We start from the raw sequence: 20,584 nt of genomic DNA, 5'->3' as shown, positions 1-20,584 counted from the left end.
TTTAACTTCTCTAAACCTGTTTTTTCACCCCCAAAATGGGGTTGATAGCACCTACCACACAGAGTAGTTATGAGGATTAAATGAGACACTAGATAAAGCACTAGCACAGCCCGTAGCCCACAGTAAGAACATCATGAATGGTAGCTATTCCTCTTCTTCCTCCTCCTCTTCCTTCTCCTCCTTTCACCACCATCATCATCATTAAAGGACTAGAAAAAAATAGTATCAGAGAAGAAAGTGTTTGAAGAAGAAATAAATGATTACCAGGGTCATATACTATTAAGGAAAGGATTAGAAGAGCTATTGAATTTAGGGATTAGAGATATTATTCAAGATAGACTATCTGCTGTAATAAACAACTTCCAAAACTCAGTGGCTTCATCATAAAAGTTCCTTTCTTGTTTACATCGTAGGCTTGTGCAGGTTTGGGGAGGGAGGCCTGTTCTACCCAATCATTTGGGACCTGGGCTTCTTCCATTTTGTGACTCTCCCCTCATCTAGATGCTCCCAGTCCTTTGCTTTCAGAGGTTTTAAGAGGCCAGGTGTGGGAGAAATGGACATCAGTCCCATTTCATGCCCCTAGCCTCAGTCACACATCACATCTAACTGCAAGGGAGGCTGAGAAGTAGGGTTGCCAGCTGAAATACAGGATGCTCAGTGAAATTTGAATTTTGGGTAAATACATATTTTTTTCCTGTATAATTATGTCCCAAATGTTGCACAGGATATACTTATACTAAGAAATTTTTTGTTGTTTATCTGAAATTCAAATTTCACTGGGCATCCTGTGTTTTTATTTGCTAAATCTGGCAACTCTAGTGGGACGGGACATGAAGTCTGGATGTGGGTTTAGGAAGAAGAAAACACAGACTTCTTGTGTGTTCCAGTCTGTCTCTGTCTTTCTAAGCCAAATACCTGTTTTTGCTCTTCTCACAGAGAGAACACACCCCTTCCTAAAGGAGATAACCTCAAATCCCATCCAGTCACTAAATTCAGCTCCATGTCTCTCAGCTTCTGATATGGTTCCTTATGAACTAAAAAAACAAAATATATAATGGTAGAGCAAGAATAACCTCAATACAGACATCTAGCCAGGAAAGGAAAGAATTGAAGGTGTATAGCAGTCTCTGGTCCAAAGCAGTTCTGAATCTCCCTGGTCAGACTGACAAAGTCTTCTTCCCTGGGGCTGAGGGTGGGGGCATTCCTTGATTAGACCTTAATTTGTTCTGGAAGGGACTCCTCTATCCAACCTTCTCCTTGCCTCCTGGCTGAGCCCTCTGGCTTCTTGACTATCCCTTCATGGCCACGTCTGAGATGGATGACCTCCTTGGAGAATGTGCAGCGATCACGGTTCCCTTCCTCCTGGTGCCAGCATAGGGGATCTAAAAGTGATTTTAGATCTTAGCCAGCCAGAGGCACCCATGCATGTCTGTGTGTGTGTGTGTGTGTGTGTACTAAAATATACATAACAAAATTTACCATTTTAATCACTTTGAAGTGTAACATTCAGTGGATTAGTATATTCATATTATTGTGCAACAAGCACAACCATCCATCTCTGGAACTTCTTCATCTTCTCAAACTAAAACTTGATACCCATTCAGCAGTATCACCCCTTTTCCCCTACCCTCCCAGCCTCTGGCAATCATCATTCTACTTTATGTCTCTATGAATCTGACTGCTCTATCACAGTCTTTGTCCTTTGGTGACAAGCTTATTCTACTTCACATAATGTCTTCAAGGTTGATCCACACTGTAGCATGTGTCAAATTGTCCTTTCTTTCCATGGCTGAATAATATTTCATTGTATGAATATACCACATTTTGTTTACCCATTCATTGATCAGTGGATAGTTTGGTTGCTTCCACCTTTTTGGCTATTATGAATGATGCTGCTGTGAACATTGGTAGACAAGTTTCTGTTCAAGTCCCTGCTTTCAATTCTTTTGGGTATAGACCCAAAATTGGAATTGCTGGATCATATGGTAATTCTATGTTTAATTTTTTTGAGGAACTGTCATGCTATATTCCATAGCAGCTATGCTATTTTACATTTCCATGAGCAATGCACAAAGATTCAAAGTTCTTCACATCCTCACCAACACTTGTTTTACTTTTTAAAGTAGGCTTCACACCCAACATGGGACTTGAACTCATGACCCTGAGATTAAGAGTGGCATGCTCTTTGAGCCAGCCAGGCACCCCTGTTTTGTTCGTTTTATTTATTTTATTTATTTATTTTTTATTACTTTAAAAAAATTTTTATTATTCATTTTATTTTTTTTTAAAGATTTTAAAGAAATTTATTCATAAGACAGACAGAGAGAGAGAGGCAGAGACATAGGCAGAGGGAGAAGCAGGCTTCATGCAGGGAGCCCAATATGGGACTTGATCCCGGGACTCTGGGATCGCAGCCTGAGCCAAAGATAGGCACTCAACCACTGAGCCTGTTCTGTTTTAGATAATAGCGATCTGGGGCAGCCCAGGTGGCTCAGTGGTTTAGCGCCGCCTTTGGCCCAGGGCCTGATCCTGGACAACCCAGGATTGAGTCCCACGTCGGGCTCCCTGCATGGGGCCTGCTTCTGCCTCTCTCTCTCTTTCTGTGTCTCTCATGAATAAATAAATAAAATCTTTTTTAAAAAAATTAAATAAAAAAAAATAGTAGCAATCCTAGTGGGTGTGAGGTGGTATGTCATTGACATTTTGATTTTGTATTTCCCTAATGATAAGTGATGTTGAGCATCTTTTCGTCTGCTTATTGGCACATGAAATATATATCTTTGGGGAAATGTTTGTTGAGATCCTTTGTCCATTTTTAAAAAATATTATTTATTTATTTATTCATGAGAGACAGAGACACAGGCAGAGGGAGAAGCAGGCTCCATGCAGGGAGCCTGACATGGGACTCAATCCCAGATCTCCAGGATCATACCCCAGGTTGCAGGCGGCGCCAAACCGCTGCGCCACCGGGGCTGTCCTCCTTTGTCCATTTTTAAATCAGGTCACTTGTTTTTTGTTGTTGAGTTGCTAGAGTTGTTTATATATTTTGTATATTAATCAGATATATGATTTGCAAATATTTTCTCCCATTCCATAGGTTGCCTGGCTGCCTTATCACTTTGTTCATAGTGTCATTTGATGCCCAAAAGGTTTTAATTTTGATGAAGTCCAATTTATCCACTTTTCTCTTGTTGCCCATGCTTTCAGTATTATTTGCAGAGTCATTGCCAAATCCAGGGTCATGAAGTTTTGTTCTTTGTTTTCTTCTGAGAGTTTTATGATTTTAGCTCTTATGTTTAGAACTTTTATCCATTGGGGGTTAATTTTTATATGTGATGTGAGACAAAAATCTAATTTCCTTCTTTTCATGTGGATCTCCAGTTTTCCCAGCACTATTTGTTGAAAAGACTGTTTTTTCCCCATTGATTGGTCTTGGAGCCTTTGTTGAAACTATCTGACCATATATATATGCAAGGATTTATTTCTAGGTTCTTTAATTTATTCCATTGGTCTGTATGTCCATCTTTATGCTGGTACCATACTGTTTTGATTCCTATAGCTTTGCAGTACATTTGGAAATCACGAAGTATGAGACCTTCAATTTATTCTTCTTGTTCAAAATTGTTTTGGCTATTCAGCATCTCTCGAGATTTCATATGAATTTTAGACAGACAAAGCCTTTTTAATTAATTAATTTTTGACAAAGCTTTTTTAAAATTTGGGTTCATGGTTTCTTTGGCAATACAATTGCCTCAAAATCTTTTTTTTTTTAAGATTTTATTTATTTATCATGAGAGACACAGAGAGAGGCAAAGACACAGGCAGAGGGAGAAGCAGGCCCCATGCACGGAGTCCGACGTGGGACTTGATCCTAGGTCTCCAGGCTCAGGCCCCGGGCCAAAGGCGGCACTAAACTGCTGAGCCACCCGGGCTGCCCTCTCAAAATCTTTTTGGTATATAAGTCAGAGTTCTCTAGAGAAACATAACAAATGGGTTGTTTGTTTGTTTGTTTGTTTATTTATTTATTTATTTATTTATTTATTTATTTATATTCATAGAGACACAGAGAGAAAGAGAGGCAGGTCTCCAGGATCACACCCTGGGCTGCAGGTGGCACTAAACCACGGCGCCACCAGGGTTGCCTGGGTTGTATATTTATATATGTGTGTGTGCGCATATAGCGTAGGGGAGATAACTGGCTCGTGACTACAGAGGCTGGCAAGTCCAAAATCTGCAAGGTAGGCCAGTGGCTAGACACCATGGAGGAGTTGGTAGGCCATTCAAGTCTGAAGGCAGCCTCCTTGGCAGAATTCCCTCTTTCTTAGGGGAAGTCAATCTTTTTTTTTTTTTCTATTAAGGCCTTTGACTGATTAGATGAGGCCCACCTACTTTATGAAGAATAACCGGCTTTACTAAAGTCTACTGATTTATTTATTTATTTATTTATTTTAAAGATTTTATTTATTTATTCATGACAGAGAGAGACAGAGACAGAGACAGGCAGAGGGAGAAGCAGGCTCTGTGCGGGAAGCCTGACATGGGACTCGATCCCGGGTCTCCAGGATCACACCCCGGGCTGAAGGTGGCACTAAACCGCTGGGCCACCAGGGCTGCCCCGAGTCTACTGATTTAAATGTTAGTCTAGGGATGCCTGGGTGGCTCAGCGGTTTAGCGCCTGCCTTCGGCCCAGGGCGTGATCCAGGAGTCCCGGGATCGAGTCCCACGTTGGGCTCCCTGCAGGGAGCCTGCTTCTCCCTCTGCCTGTGTCTCTGCCTCTCTCTATCTCTGTGTCTCTCATGAATAAATAAATAAAATCTTTAAAAAAATAAAATAAATGTTAGTCTAACCTTATGGGACACCTGGCTGGTCCAGTTGGTGGAGCATGTGACTTTTGACCTTGAGGTCATGAGTTGGAGCCCCACATTGGGTGTGGAGATTACCTTAAAAAAAAATTTAGGAAAAAAAATAAAAAATAAATAAAAAATATTTTAGGGACACCTGGGTGGCTCAGTGGTTGAGCCTCTGCCTTTGGCTCAGGGCACGATCCCAGTTTAGGGATGGAGTCCCACATCGGGTTCCCTGTGAGGATCCTGCTTCTCCCTCTGCCTATGTCTCTGCCTCTCTCTGTGTCTCTCATGAATAAATAAATAAAATCTTTTAAAAAATATTTTTAAAAATGTTAATCTCACCTTTAAAATACCTTCACAGAAACATCCAGAATAATATCTGACCACATATCTGTGTATTCTGGCTTAGCCAGACTGACTGCAAAATTATTACAACAGGTTTCTGCTCTGTTTGCTTCCAGATGCATGTGACACTAACCACTCTCAAGTTCTTTCCTAGATAGAATTATCAAGCTAATGTATTTATTTGCTTTGACACTTCTTGCCTCACTCTTTTTTAAAAAAAATTTATTGAAAGAGCACAAGTGCATGTGAGTGGGGGGAGAGGCAGAGAGAGAGGGAGAGAATCTCAAGCTGACTCCGCGCTGAGTGCAGAGCCTGACCCGGGGCTTGACCTCACAACTCTTGAGATCACAACCTGAGCCAAAATCAAGAGTTGGACACTTAACTGAATGAGCCACCCAGGCACTCCCCTCCCATCTCACTCTTAATGTAATGATGGCTACACCAAAGTCATGTGAAATGATAAGAGAGAAGGCCACACTCTTCAGCTGATATTTGCCTTACAGGTGTTGACATCTTTCAAGACCATTTTCAGTCTTATACTATTTGTTTTCTAGGAGCAGTTTTTCTGATTCTGAAAGACCCGTTATCTCTGGACTTTATTTCCCTTTCATCTCTGCTTGAAAACCAGCTAATTCTCACCTAAGTTCACCTCTTTTTTCTAATGCTTTATAAAAGCACCCATCCCAGTTGTTAAGTTATTGTCTCTCAGCTCTAAATCCACTGTTCTGCTTTCTACTATGAGATGCTGGAGCTGGGACTCAGCAATCACATTTCTGCTTTGTCAGCGGGCTCTGCGCTTGGCTCTGCCAATAAGGGCCACTAGAGGGAGATAGTAAGTCCAGAAGAGGAAGAAAGGCTCCCTTCCTCCATTTGCTTCCTTTTCCTGTGAGGTCACTCTAGCAAAGCTCCTTCACCTGGGCAGCAGCCTTTCCTTCTTATAACAGCAGCTGAATCCACTTTGCAGAGTTTTTCGACAATTGCAGAACGAGCATCATGGTGTCCCAGTCAGAGACACCAGCATCAGCCAGCTGGTACTCCTTCCTCAGCGCTGTTGGTCCCTCCTCCACTTTCAGAGACACAAGACACGAGCACCAGACTTATGAGGTCTGTTTCAGCTCTGTGGAGCCCCTCTTTTAAGTGTCCAAGTTATCATAATTCCAAATGCTTCCCTTTGTCCTCCTAGCCCTATGAGTTATAGACGCCTCCTGCTGTTGCTGCCTCCATGATATCTCAGAGTTGTCTTTTTACCTTTTAAGCTGTTAGTTAACAGCTTTATACCTAGTTAACTCTTCCAACTATTCTTTATATTAAATTCCCTCTGTCCAGTGACTGGTATGGTTTCTGTCTCATTGGCTGGATCCTGACTGATACAGAAAATGGTACTAGGAGGGGGTCCCAGGAAATACACCTCAAAAGATGGGACTAGAGATCTGGTTTGGTTGTGTCATTGAGTTTCAATGTGCTGAGATCTTTGCCAATGAGAAACACAATGCAACTAATCCAAGGCATGCTGTGGTATCATGATTAATCAAATCATCACCTGTGGTTATTTGTGATGACGTGTCAATTCAAGCAAGTGCCTTGGGGGCCCAAATGGTTGTTGCACTTGACTGTTATGGCAGTGATGATGACTATGGGGACCTGGTATTACAGGAATGCTTCTGAATGCATCAGAGTCCTTGCACAAAAATGACAAGCTTGCTTGGGTCTTTAAACTCTCAGCCTAAGTCATGGTCAGAGAGTCCTAGAGCTTTCAGGATCTCTTATTTCTTCTAGCCCTCAGACTTATTTGCTACAAATAAAATACTATGCATGTTGCTGAATTACAACAGTTGAATTCAGTCTTGTTAAGTATTTCTGGTGATTGAGAAGGAGTGGGACCTGAAACTTGGAATGGGCACATCTGGCTTGACTCTCAGTCTCCTCCATTCTTCGAGCAGATGGCAAAGGGAGCAAAGATCAGCCCCTGGAAGTTTTATGAGCTGGCTCGTCATTTCCACTCATATCCCATTAGCCAGAATTCAGTCACTTGGTCACACCTATCTGGAAGAGAGGCTTCTCTCTTCTCTCTTCTCTGGGAACTGTGGGTGTTGGTGAGAATGAGTAGTTTATGTCACACTAGATGGGTCACTAGTGACATTTAAGATAGAAAGGTTTTGGGTTTTTTTTAAGATTTTATTTTTAAGTAATCTTTACACCCAATGTGGGGCTTGAAGTTAAACCCTAAGACCAAGAGTTGCATGCTCTTCCAACTGAACCAGCCAGGTGCCCCAAGATAGAAGTTTTAGGGGAGTGATGTAGACAGAGGTTAAATTGTTAAAAGAAATGAATAGGTGAAAAAAAAAAGAAAAAAAAAAAAAGAAATGAATAGGTGACATGGAAGTTGCAGCTACTATTTAAATAAGAGAAAAAGATAAACCTGACGCTAGAGTGAGGAGGTAGTCAAATGGAATGCTGTGTCTGTTATTGGCATTTTAGTTTTGCTTTTTATTTATTTATTTATTTATTTTTAAAGATTTATTTATTTGAGAGAGAGTGTGTGTAGGTGTGCACTCCAAAGTGGGGCTCATCAAACCCCGAATCTTTGGCATCAAGGGCATGGCTAGGCAGCTTCTGGCATGTGTAACAATTAGTGATCCTTGAGGTCACTGTTGTTACCTTTCTATCCCTCTGTATTATGTATTTTTTTTTCCCACTGAGGTGCATTATGTATTTTTTTAAAGATTGATTAATCTTAGAGAGCAAGAGAGAGTGCACACAGTGGGGAGGGGCAGAGGAAAAGAAAGAATCCCAAGCAGACTCCATGCTGAGCTTGGAGCCTGAGCTGGGGCTTGATCTCATGACCCTGAGATACTGACCTAAGCTGAAACCAAGAATCAGATGCTCAATGGACTGAGCCACCCAGGCCTCCCTGCATTCTGTATTTTGATTTTTGTTTCTTACTCTCTCCTAGTTTCTAGCTCTCTCTTTTCCTATACTTTTCCTTAGGTTTTCCAGTAACCCCCGTGCGGTGGACAGAACCTAAGGTAACACCCAGTGACTCCTGCCTCCTGGTTTTCACATAAAAGTGTGATCCTCGTTTTGAGTTCAAGTGGACCTCTGACTTTCTTCTAGCCTATAGAACATGGCAAAACTGATGGGATATCTCTCCCACTACATACATAGTAAGTTACATTATGTGAAACTCTGTCTTAGCACACTGGAGCTAGAGACTCTCCTTGTGGGCCTGATGGAGTGAGTAAACAGCCATGTTGTAGAAGCCCACATGACATAACCCCCAGGAGCTGCGGATGCCTCTGGAACCAGCTGACAGCCATCAAAAACCCCAGGCCTTGAGCCATACAGTCCAAAGGAAATAAGTTCTGCCAAGAAAACCTGAAGGCGCTTGCATGTGGATTCTTCCCCAGTTGAGTCTCTGGGTGAGGATGCAGCCTTGCTGATAACCTTGATTATAGCCTTCTGAGACCTGGAGCAAAAGATTCAGCTGATAGGGCTGAGGCTCCTGACCTGAACCTCAGATAATGTATGTTGTTTTAAGCCATTAAATTTGTGATAATTTGAATCACAGCAATTTGGAAAATGAATACACCTAAAATTCTTGAAAAATACTGGGGCCCTGTGGCATCAACCCTACATCAACCCTGATACCTAAACAACCCTTGGTTTGGGTCCAGATCACAGAGCTGGGAGGGAGGCCAGAGATGTGCCACACATATCCACTGGGCACTTTGAACTTCAAGACAGTAGCTAACAGGCCCCTCGGGTTCACAACAGATTGTATCCCCACCCCCACCCCCTCGCCCCAAATACCTATCCAGTCAGTCCTCAGAGATGGCTGAAGCCTGGCAGCCCTGGAATTACAGATTGTCAGAAGTAAATCAAGAAGTGCACCACTCGAATCTGGGCGCTCGGCAAGGTGCCCGGCACGCAGGGGACGCCCCACAAATGGTTTCCTTGCAAAACAACAGAAAGCTCCCGGGAGCGCGCATCTGCCGCCGCGTCGTCGTGCAGAGGGGACCGCCGGGGCTCAGGGTGGGCAGGGACCGGCCGGGACCCCGCGGCGGGGCGCGAGCGCCATCCCGGGCCCAGGCGGAGGGGGCGCTGCGGCGGGAGGCCGCGCCGGGCGGGGGCGGGGCGGGGCGGCGGCGGGGCCGCCCCCAGCGAGCGAGCGCCGCGCGCCGCCGCCGCCGCCGCTGCCTCCTCCGTTGCTCGGCCCCGGTCCCGGTGCGGCCCGGCCGGCTCGCGGGGCGCCGAGCCGAGGCCCGCGGCCGGCCGCATGAAGGACTGCGAGTACCAGCAGATCAGCCCCGGGGCCGCCCCGCCGCCCGCCTCCCCTGGGGCGCGCCGTCCCGGCCCCGCCGCGCCCCCCGGCCCGGGCCCCGGGCCCCCGCCGCCCGCCGCCGCGCCGCGCTGGAGCAGCAGTGGCAGCGGCAGCGGGAGCCTCGGCCGCCGCCCGCGGCGCAAGTGGGAGGTGTTCCCGGGCCGCAACCGCTTCTACTGCGGCGGCCGCCTCATGCTGGCCGGCCACGGCGGCGTCTTCGCACTCACGTTGCTGCTCATCCTCACCACCACCGTCCTCTTCTTCGTCTTCGAGTGAGTCCGGCGGCGCCCCCGGCCCCGCCCCCTCGGGCGCCCCTGCCCCTCCGGCCCCCTCCGGCCCTGGCCGCGCACCCCACCTGCCCGGATCCTGGGTGGGCTCTTCAGCGCCTCTGGTCTCCCTCTGGGCCCCCCGCCTTCTCCCGCGACCCCGGGCGCTCCACCCTTCTCTGCACCTGCCAGGCATCCTCCCCTCCCTGCTCCTCCCTGGCCTGCGTCCTCGCCCTCTGCTCAGGATCTGCCCCTAGGCCTTCCCAGTCCCCTTGCATGTGTCTCATCTGCCCTCTCGGCCCTCTCCACCTAGCACCGCACCTCCCCACCCCGACATTTCCCCAATCTCCATCCTCCCTCGCCATCTGGATGCCCCATCCATACGGGGACCCATCACCCCATCCTCTGCGGCCCGCCCCCCATCCCTCCCTGCCTTTCCCTGGCACCCTGCCTTTGCCAACCTCTGCCAGGAGCACCACCCTCCCTTGTCCCTCTACATCCTCCCATCCTCTGGGCCCTCTGGGAACCTGGCTTGAGCCTCCGGGACCTCCTTGCCCTCACCTCTCCCCAGGACCATCTTTCCCCCAGCCTCTTTCCCACCCAAGGCATCTTTGCTCTTTCTCTCTTCCAGACAACTTCTGAATTTCTTCCGGGTCCTTTGGCTTTATACTCCCCATCACAAATCTCCTAGCTGCCTTCTGGTCCCCCCAGGGCCCCTTCTGGGGCCCCCTGTTATCCCTCTACTCTCAGAGCCTTCCGCCTTCCTTTCCCCTCAGTCTTTCTCCCTCCAGACCCTCAGGTAATCTTCCCAAACAGCTTTGGGCCTCTAAGGCCTCCAGTCCCTCTCCAGCACCTTCCTTAGCTTCCCTAACACTTCCCAGCCTTCCCTCAGACTCTGCCAAGCCCCTGCCGCCCCCCCCCAACCTCTGACCTCCGGGTTTTCTTTGCCTTCTCAACATTCTGGAGCATACCTCTGGCCTGTCCCGTGGCAGGAACAGCTGCAGCGCCTTGTTATTTTTCCAGAGAGTCCAGAGTGCTTTGGTGGGGCAGGTCGTATTTGCCCCCGTGAGCTTTTGATCCCCAGTGACACAGGATTGGCCCACACAGTATCTCCGTTTTCTGGTTTGCGGGGGTGGGGGATGCCTGTCATTTCCCAGGGTCACGTTTTTGTATCAGAAGTTTTCCAACTTGGAAAACTTGGTCTGTAGCTTGAGCCATCTGCTGTGTGATTCTTTGCACACACGCTCTCACTTCCCCTCCTGGTTCTCCCCATTCTTTGTGGTCTTCCTTAACTGGCCAGTGTGGTGAATGACTCCATCTCTGGAGCCAGCAGACCTGCTTCCCATGCCAGGTGCACCACGCACCGCTGCCATACTGCGTGACCTTGGGGCCGGTCCCTTCACCTTGGAGCCCCAGTGCTCTCATCTATAAAATGGGGTTTATAATAGGTTGTCGTGATGGTGGCACAAGGTTATGTATGTAAGCTTTTAGCCAGGAACAAGCCCTGGATGCTGGATGCTGCTTTTAGCTCTTGTCTTCACCATAAAGCACTTGCTAAGGGCCTGTGGCCATGCTAAGGCTGCCACAGAGACACCACCCCCAGGGACCCTTTCCAGCTGCCAGATCATGTATCTGCAACCTTGGGTTTCCCCTTGAAGTAAGGTGAGGACTTTGTACAAATTAGCTTCTCCCTTTCCCCCTTCCTTTCTGAGTCAGGATGGATAAAAAGATCCAGGATAATATGACAAGCAGAAGCTCTGGGTAGCCCCCAGCCTCCAGCATGTTCCCTGGGCAGAGTTTCAGATCCATCTCGCTGGGCTGACCCACATGAGTGTTTTGAAAGTTCCTTTTCCAGTACCTCTAGGGCTGCACCCCGGGCAAGAGGAAGTTGACCCCCGCAACCATGTAGCGTGGGGTTCAGTCCATTCAAAAGCAGTATCTCCCCTGGGCTGTGGGGGTATCTTGACCAGTGCCAGATTTGTCCCCCAGAGAAAGGAGAGAGGAGGACTTCTGGGCTTGGGGAGGGTGTGTGAATCATCTCGCTTTGTCTGTGCCCTTCCTCACTTGGGCTGGTGGGGTTGGCAAGAGGGTTTGGGTTTGGGCTGAGCGTAGCCCTGGGTCTGAACTGGGGTGAAACCTCAGTAGCGGCCAGCGCTGGGGAAGGCTGGAGAGTGAGCGAGCTCACACTCTCCCATTGTTCTGGGGAACCATAGATTGGCTCTCTAGGGCTTTTCTTGCTGAGAATGGTTTTGCTTCATTGTTTGGTTTCATGGATTATTGCACAGGGCTGTCAGCAGGGTGGCTTCTGCCCCACTTCCCACCCCACACGGAGGCCAAAGTGCCCCTTTAATTCTAAGTCAGATCCCTGTCCCCTCTGGGATCCTCCCTGGCTCTCCCGAATAAGAGCCAGAGCCCTGATAATGGGCTTCCTCTGTGTCCATCTCCTTCCACTTCCCCCCACCTCCCCATGCATCCTCCTCCAGGCACATTGGCCTCCTTGCACATTCCTGCCTCAGGGCCTTTGCACAGATTGGAATACCCTTCGTTCAGGTAGTCTCATGGTTCACTCCCTCACTCTTCCCTCCTTCCCTGAGTGTCCCTATAACATACCAAACCACTCCCCCCCCTTCTGTCCCTCTTCTCTGACTACTTGCTCTCTGGAAGCACTTGCCACCATCTGAACATACTATGTGCATATTTTCTGCTAGTTTGTTGCCTGTCTCTTCACCAGGGCAGGACTTCATTCTTACTGTTGTGTCTTCAGTGCCTAGAACAGGGCCTGGTGTGTAATAGGCACTCAATATAGTAAATATTTGTTGAATGAATGTAAGGAGTATTTGCTAAGGGCCCAGAGGCCCCGGTCCTGTCGTCGGCTGGCTAGGTGACCTTGGGTGGGGCCTCAGAGTCCGCCTCTGTAAAATCAGGGAGCTAGGACTTAGTGTGTCTGAGGGCTCCATGAGTCTCAGACTTCAAGTCTCCATCCCCCAGAGTCTGGTTATACATGATCTGATTGATTGTCCTGTGAGGGACACAGAGGGCCCAGCTTTGTTGAGGCTCGGACCCAGGAACCACTGAGGTGTTTGGAGCAGAGTGTGTGGTTCATTTGAAGCTCTTGATCTTGGCAGTCTCTGCTCTTCAAGGGAAGGGCCTCTCGGAGGCCAGAGCCTCTGGCAGTCAAAGCTCTGGAAACAGTGTGTAGATGTCCACAGGTTTGCTTTCTGTAACTGTGCCAGCTCCTTGGCCGATTCTGGCCTACCAGCAGCCTATCATTTCCCAAGTAGCAGCTCCTTACCCCGTCAGGTGCCACTCTAGCTCTGGGAGGGAAGGCAGCAGAGGACAGCGGTTAATCCTGTGGGCGGGACTCAGAGTCAACCTGTGCACAGACTCTTCTCCAAACCAACTAGGGACCTGAAAGCACGGACTTGGGATGCTGGCCCTGGGATGACCGTGGCAGTGCCTGGACCATGGTCTTTCCCCTAACCCCCTTCACCTGGCTGACCCTACTCATTCTTTGGATTTTAGCTTAGGCATTATCTCCTTCAGCCAGACTATCCTGACTGTTCTGTTGTCCTCTTTCCTGTGTTACCACACACAGTCCTATGTGGCACCCCTCTGTATACATATCTTTTTTTCCCCAACTAGACCAGAGCCTCGTGGTGGGTGGGGAACAACACTCTTATTCACTCTGTTTGGTGAAGGTGTTGCCTGGCGTATGTAAGCCCTCACTAAATATTTGTGGAGTGAGTGAGTGAATGAGTGAACATTGTCATGGATGGTCGACTCAAGTGAGTACCCAATTCATTGGTAGTGGCTGCCTGAAGCTTTGTGTTCAGGATTCTGAGGCTGCAGCTATGAGCAGGGGTGAAGAATGCTGGGATCTAGAGCCCTCTCCTTAGCTCATAAAAAAAAAAAAAAAAAAGTGCTGGGATCTGTGATTAAGGCTGCTATTGGCTCACAGGGAAAGTGCAAGGATCAATTAGTGATGTCTGCTCTCCTGGGGGCACTCCTGGGGGAGTGGCTGCACCTGCCTAGGAGCTGTCCCTCTTCCTCAGGGAGAGGCTCTCCTAGAGAGAATGCGGTGGTGTTTCTGGGCTGACGACGCCTGCCTAGTGCTGTAGCCCTGTGCCCCACAGGGCCTTCTGGGTGTCTGCTCATCTTTCCCCCTCTCTCTTTCTCTCTCTCTAGCTGTCCCTTCCTGGCCCGCCAGCTGACTCTCGCCATCCCCATCATCGCTGCCATCCTCTTCTTCTTCGTCATGAGCTGCCTGCTGCAGACAAGTTTCACCGACCCTGGGATCCTGCCCCGGGCCACCGTCTGTGAGGCAGCCGCCCTGGAGAAGCAGATCGGTGAGGCTCCTACTGCAGCTGGAGCTGTGTCTCCCAGTTCCACACTCCTTGATTTGAGAGGAGGCCTGATTTTCTCTTCCCACGCCTTGCCAGAAACTGAGGGCATGGTAGTAAGTAAGGCAGGCTGGAGCTGACACCAGAGCGGAAACATGTGATAAACAAGTGAGCAAATAAGCAAGCAAGAGATGCTAGCAAATGAAGGCTGTGATGGCTGCCAGCTTAGCCCCAACTGCTCATTGTGGGCCAGGCGGGGTTTTTACCTCTTTACATGCATGATCTTATTTAATCCTCCAGTAATCCTATAAGACAGACTCTATTGTTATTCTCCTTTTACTGATTAAATCGAGTCTCAGAGGAGTCAAGTATATGGTCCAAGATCACACAGTAAGTGGAAGAGCTGGGATGAGATGTCATACAGTCTGACCAGAGTCTCTGCTCTTAAACATTCCTGTACTTACTCATTTTCTCATCAAACATTGGTTGAACCCCTATCATGTGCCAAGCACTTTTCTAAATGCTGACAATACAGTAGTGAACAAATATGACAATAATCCCCTGCCCTCTTGGAGCTGACATTCCAGCAGGAGGAGAAGGACAGTTAACAATTAAACATCTGGTGGGGCAGCCCCAGTGGCTCAGCGGTTTAGTGAACCCTTCAGCACAGGTTGGGATCCTGGAGACCCAGGATCGAGTCCCATGTCGGGCTCCCTGCATAGAGCCTGCTTCTCCCTCTGCCTGTGTCTCTGCCTCTCTCTCTCTCTCTATTTCTCTCTCTCTCTCTCTCTCTCTCTCTGTCTCTCTGTCTCTCATGCATAAATAAATAAAATATTTTAAAAACAATTAAACATCTGGGATGTCAAAGAGGAAAGCATGGAGGAAGGATGAGAGCTGGGGGGACAGTGATCAGAGAAGACTGTGAAGGAGTGACTTCTGAACAAAGAAGCAAAGATTTGAAAAGATGAGGGATTGAGCTGTGTGGGTATGTGGAGGAAGAGCACAGTAGGTTGTAGGGAGTGAACTAGTTTAGAGTAGGTGATCTGGGAAAGCTTCTAGGAGGAGGTGGTACTTGAGAGGAGCCCTGAATGGTATGATGGAGCCAGTACTGTGTAGTCTGGAAACAGTACAGGCAAAAGCCTGGAGTGGTGAACAAGCTGGTAATGTTTAAGGAATAGCAGGAAGGCCGGTGTGGCTATAAAGAACCTGTGCTCCCAGGCACCGCAGACAGCCCTCGATTTCTCCCAGATGGCTGTGTGTCCCCCTGGGAGCCTGGGTGCTGGGGCCAGGGCCTTAATCTCAGCTTGCTCCACCCCACCTCCTTCCTGGGGAGAAGTGACGTGGCTATTTGCACACCTCAAGGGTTTCCGGTGCATGGTTGGTTCCTTCCCCTAACGGAGTGGCTTTCAGATACTCTTTTAAACATCTAACTGGCCCTGAAGAGCCCCCGGGGCCTGTAAATGTTGGAGCCCACTGCATCCATCCCTGGAAGCTATGTCACTGGTTCTCTGGAACAACTCAGGAGGGTGGGCAGGAAGAGGGAGAATGTTCTCTTGCTCTTTGTTTATCTTCTCATTCCTCTGCCTAGGCCTGTCCTCAGCCACACCCTCAGTTGCTGTCTTCCTCTGCCTACATCCAACTTCCTTCCCTCTTGAACCCCCCCCGGCCGCTCACCACTCAGCCTCTTAGACCTGACTTTGCTCCTTCAGAATCCTGCAGCCTGACCCGGGCAGTCCACCTGGCAACAGGGAGGCTCAGTGGCAGCCCGTTTCTCCTCCCTCCGGGTTGGAGCTAATTGTGGGACAAGATTATAGTCCAGCTCAGCCTGAGCTTGGAGAGCTGGCTGCCTGGAATCCTCTGGGCTCCCGTGAGCTGTGTGGGTAATAATGACAACTGTAATCCCCCATGTTTGGGGAGCGCTTGACTATGTCCTGAACACTTCCCATCCATTATCCACACAAATCCTCCCAGTAGTCCTGCTGTGCTGATGCAGAAACTGCGGCAGGTGAGCACACGGCCAGGGAATGGAGGCACAGAGATGGACTGTGGGCCTTGACTCCCACACCCTTTGCTATGTCTTCTGAGATGGCCACAGGGACACATCTTCAGTCTTCGGTGGCCACACTGTCTTCATTCTTATGTCTCGACCCAGGTATTCCATATTCTGAGAAGCTTTCATGATCCTAGTTGGGCCACACCTTCCATGAGCTTCTTGTCCTTCCTTCTCTTCTTGGCCCTGTGCTACATGGTGATCATTACAAAAATGTTGGGCAGGCCCAGCAGCCTCTCTCCTGGGCAGTGAGGGTCTTATTCACCTAGTCTACCGCTTAGGGGTCCAGAGATGTTGGCTGAGTGAGTGAGCTTCTCGAGACGCCTTCCTTGATGTCCCCAGGTGACTCATGGAGAGGCAGTTGCAGCTTCTCCCAATCAGGCATTGTGGGTTTAATCATTTAGGTGTTAATTCTATATACTGACTCCTGAGTACGGGGGCAGGAGGTGGGAGGCCAAAAACAAATCTGTTGTGGACCCTGCCTTCTGGCGATTTCCAGGCTAGCTCAGTGCAAGGTAGAAAGCCTGGCCAGCTGTCACAGGTATAGTTAGGCTTTGGAAGAAGATCAGAGAAACCAGGAGTATCTTCTGCCTGGGGCATATGGAGAGGCTTCCTGGAGAGATGCCTTGAGCCCAAGTTTAAAGTTGGGGTGGAGTTCAAGCACAGGAAGATGTGTGAAGGGAGCCCTCCAGGCAGATGAAAGAGAAGAGGAGAGGACAGAGCGGGAAGGAGCGAGGACAGGCATGGAACCCTGCACAGGCCATATTGGCTGGAACAGGAAGAGTGCTCCAGAGAATGAGAGAACTTCTGGTTGGAGAATGGGGTGGAATTAGTCACTTGGGACCCTAAATGTCAGCGTCAGAGACTTTGCTTTGAGAACAGCTGGCAGCCTGGCAAGTGACATCTTTGAGGCCTTTGAACTCTGAAACTTGAACAGGAGCCAGATTGAGGGTGGGGCCAGGAGGTTTCTAATCAGGGTGAAATATATCTTCTTGAAAAGGACTAAGGTCACTGAGCCTTTTCAAGAAGGTTGGGGACCAGCTTTGAGGTGGATGGTGCTGTTCATATAAACATGAACTGATGATTATTGCGGCCCGGGGCCCCTGCAGCCTGTAGGCTTCTCCCTTTGGCCCCATAGGCCAGCAACTCCAGCCCAGTAGGTTCTAACCCAAGGCTGCTGCCCTGCAAGGACCATCTGAGGCAGGCTGACCAGCTCCTTCCAGTCTCATGTCCTGGGAAACCCCTCAGTCATAGGCTAACCAGGGCGGTTGGCCACCCTGGTCTGAGCTCTTGATTTGTCAACTGGCGAGCCATGCAGCTGGGTCACCCTACTGGGCCAGCCATACAGGGTCCAGGCCCTCTGAGAAATTGGGGAAGAGGGAGGAGGTGGCAACATTGCCCCCCAAGAGGCTTCCAGTCTGATGGGAGCTGATGGAAACATCCCAATCTGAGCAACAGACACTGACCTAGACACATTTACTGCTCACAGAACCAATATATAGGCTGCCTCTCCCTCGCCACCACCCAGCAGGTCACAAATGGCAGCCTATCTATGCCCAGTGACTCCCCTCCAGTCCTTCTGCAGACCTGCTTTATCTGCTACCTGGATTGGCTCTGCTGACCCGGCCCCAACACCTGGCTTCTCCCTTCAAGCATAGTTGTCTCTCCAAGACCCGGATTTGGCCTCAGCCCTCCCTGGCTTAGAATTTGGTTGACTCCCTCGTGACCTCAGCAGCATTTCCTGAAAATCAGTCATTTGAGTACAGCCTTGATGATTTTTACCCTTTCTGCATCTCACCTTCTACCTTCATTTCCTGGTATTTTCCTCTAAGTGACTAGTTGTTGTTCTTTTTTTAAAGATTTTATTTATTTATTCATGAGAGACAGAGAGAGAGGCAGAGACACAGGCAGAGGGAGAAGCAGGCCCCATGCAGGGAGCCCGACGGGACTTGATCCCAGGACCCCAGGATCAGGCCCTGGGCTGAAGGCAGCGCTAAACCACTGAGCCTCCCGGGCTGCCCTGAGAGACTGTTTTTTGTTTTTTAAGATTTTATTTATGTATTCACAAGAGACACAGAGACACAGGCAGAGGGAGAGGCAGGCTCCATGCAGGGAGCTTGATGTGGGACTTGATCCCAGGTCCCCAGGATCATGCCCTGGGCTGAAGGCGGCACTAAACCGCTGAGCCACCCAGGCTGCCCAAGTGACTAGTTTTTAAATGTGTCTTACAAGGAAAAATTTTATCACAGGTGCCAGCAGAAAGCCTCTTACTCAAAATAGAAGGTAATCATGAAAACAAAACATAACAATGTGACAAAATTCTTGCTGTTTATGGTTTCCTGCAGACCTTAGCCGCCCTGAGGACTGATCACAGCTATTAGGTCTTAGAAGTCGAGAGTTTTCCCCTCAAGTCAAAGGCTTGAAAGAAAATTGAAAAGGGACTAACTTTCTCATTCCGTGAGTCAGTGTTACTTAGTGTTGTGGCCAGGAGACGGATCGTCTTCCACCTTCCTGAACGTTTGCCCTTGGAGGAGCGCTTGCCTGTGCAGGCAACCCCGGGGTCCCCAGCCCTGCCAGGTGATGGTGATGGGGACTTGCTTGTGCCTTTGCTCCGTTCACCCCCCCACCGCCTCTCCCGGGTGCCCTCCTTCCTGGTGAGCCCGGTGGGCCGTTCCTCCTGACCCAGCTTAATTGCTGCCCCACCTTTTGTTGAATTCCGCCTCCCCCAGTGTCGAGTATGGACACCAGTAATACCATTAACCCACCAGCTATGGGTTAGGCCTTTGCATCTCTCACTCGCATCAGTATCTTACAAGTTCCATACGATCGTTACCCAGGGAGGAACTGAGGCTCAGAGAGGTTAGGCAGCTTCCTCAAAGTCACAAGCTAACAGGTGTCCAGGCCAGGTTTCAAAATGAGATCAGGCTGGCCCTGGAGGCCCCATACCTGACTCAGTGCCTCCTATACGACCGCATAATTAGCCACCTCACCGCTTGCTCTGCCCTCAGGCCACGCTCTTCCTGTGTCCTCTGGTCTGTCCCTCTGCTGTGATGCAGTGGGTGCTCCATAAACCCCTGGAATGGACAGAAAGGGTCAGGTGGGGATTACAGTGACCCAGTGTGTGCGGCCTGGGCCCTGCAGTGACCTTGAGCTGACCTCGAAGCAAGGGAGACCACAGCCCTGCAGCTGTTTCCTCCACAGGTGGGGGCAACGGAAGGCCAAGGCCAACAGTCAGGACCCAGCAAGGGGGTGGAGACCCCCACCTGCGCTCACTAAAGCCAGCTCAATGGCCCACCCCCACCCTCAAGGACTTCCGTGCTAGCCCCTGGGCTTTGGTCATAGACACCCCACCACCTGGCTTGCCTTTCGTGGGCTGTGGGCCTTGAGCCCTGGTTGGGGCAGAGACGCCCATAGCACACCCTGGGGGAGGGGGAAAGTGTGGGGAGAATCATTTGCTTCTCACAGATATTCAGTGAGAAGGAGCCTCCCCCCCACCCTCCATGACCACATCGCCAGGGGTTGGAGAGTCCCATCTGCAAGGCAACAGGAAGGTCTTACTGGCATGAACAGGCCTTTTTACTTCTTAGAGGAAAGCCCAGGAGCCTTGGAGTAGATCTTAGGTTTCCTTAGGGCAGGAATAAAGTATCTTACTACTCTCTCTTCCTTCCTTCTTTTTTTTTTTTTTTTTTTAAGTTTTTATTTATGTATTCATGAGAAACAGAGAGAGAGAGGCAGAGACACAGGCAGAGGAAGAAGCAGGCTCCGTGCAGGGAGCCCGATGTGGGACTCGATCCCGGGTCTCCAGGATCACACCCTGAGCCAAAGGCAGATGCTCAACCGCTGAGCCACCCAGGTGTCCCACTTCCTTCTTTTTCCAAAAAATATTTTCTGAACTGGATGAACAAAGCAAATGTGGTTTTCTGTTTTAAGCACTAGGAAAAAAATAATAAAAAAAAAATGAAGTAGACACTAGGCCCAACATAAGGCTTGAACTCATGAGTCTGACAGTCTACTGACTGAGCCAGCAAGGCGACCCCCCTTTTTTCCCTAATTTTTATATTTAATTTGTTTTTATTTATTTAAAGATTTATTTATTCATTCATGAGAGACACAGAGAGAGAGAGAGGCAGAGACACAGGCAGAGGGAGAAGCAGGCTCCATGCAGGGAGCCTGATGCGGGACTCGATTCCGGGTCTCCAGGATCACTCCCCGGGCCAAAGGCGGCACTAAACCGCTGAGCCACCCGGGCTGCCCCCAAGATTTTATTTTATTTTAAGTAATCTCTAAGCCCGGTGTGGGGCTGAAACTTACAACCCCGAGATCAGGAGTTGCATGTTGTACTGACTAAGCCAACCAGGAGCCCCTTTGAATTTTTTTTTAAAGGAAACATATTTGACTTACCTGTATGTACTTGC

The 20,584-nt window shown here is 49.1% G+C and overlaps 1 protein-coding gene across 2 annotated transcripts in view; it reads left to right on the top strand.

Moving 5' to 3' along the window:
- Nucleotides 1–5,512: 5,512 nt before the first annotated feature.
- Nucleotides 5,513–20,584, top strand: part of ZDHHC18 (zDHHC palmitoyltransferase 18) — a 52,192-nt gene continuing 37,120 nt past the window's right edge. The window contains exons 1-3 of one of the 2 annotated variants that reach the window (XM_072827629.1): nucleotides 5,513–6,296; nucleotides 8,181–8,356; nucleotides 13,965–14,125. In XM_072827629.1, the coding sequence (XP_072683730.1) occupies nucleotides 14,035–14,125 (91 nt within the window). In that variant the 5' untranslated portion in view covers nucleotides 5,513–6,296; nucleotides 8,181–8,356; nucleotides 13,965–14,034. Of the gene's footprint in view, nucleotides 6,297–8,180; nucleotides 8,357–9,453; nucleotides 9,786–13,964; nucleotides 14,126–20,584 lie in introns of those variants that run through there. The other variant, XM_072827628.1, reaches the window with a different exon arrangement.

The sequence above is a fragment of the Canis lupus genome, chromosome 5 (genome assembly GCF_048164855.1).
Source record: "Canis lupus baileyi chromosome 5, mCanLup2.hap1, whole genome shotgun sequence".
Classification (NCBI taxonomy): domain Eukaryota; kingdom Metazoa; phylum Chordata; class Mammalia; order Carnivora; family Canidae; genus Canis; species Canis lupus.
The sequence above is the reverse complement of the archived record's forward strand: the minus strand, read 5'-3'. Positions and strand labels throughout refer to the sequence as shown.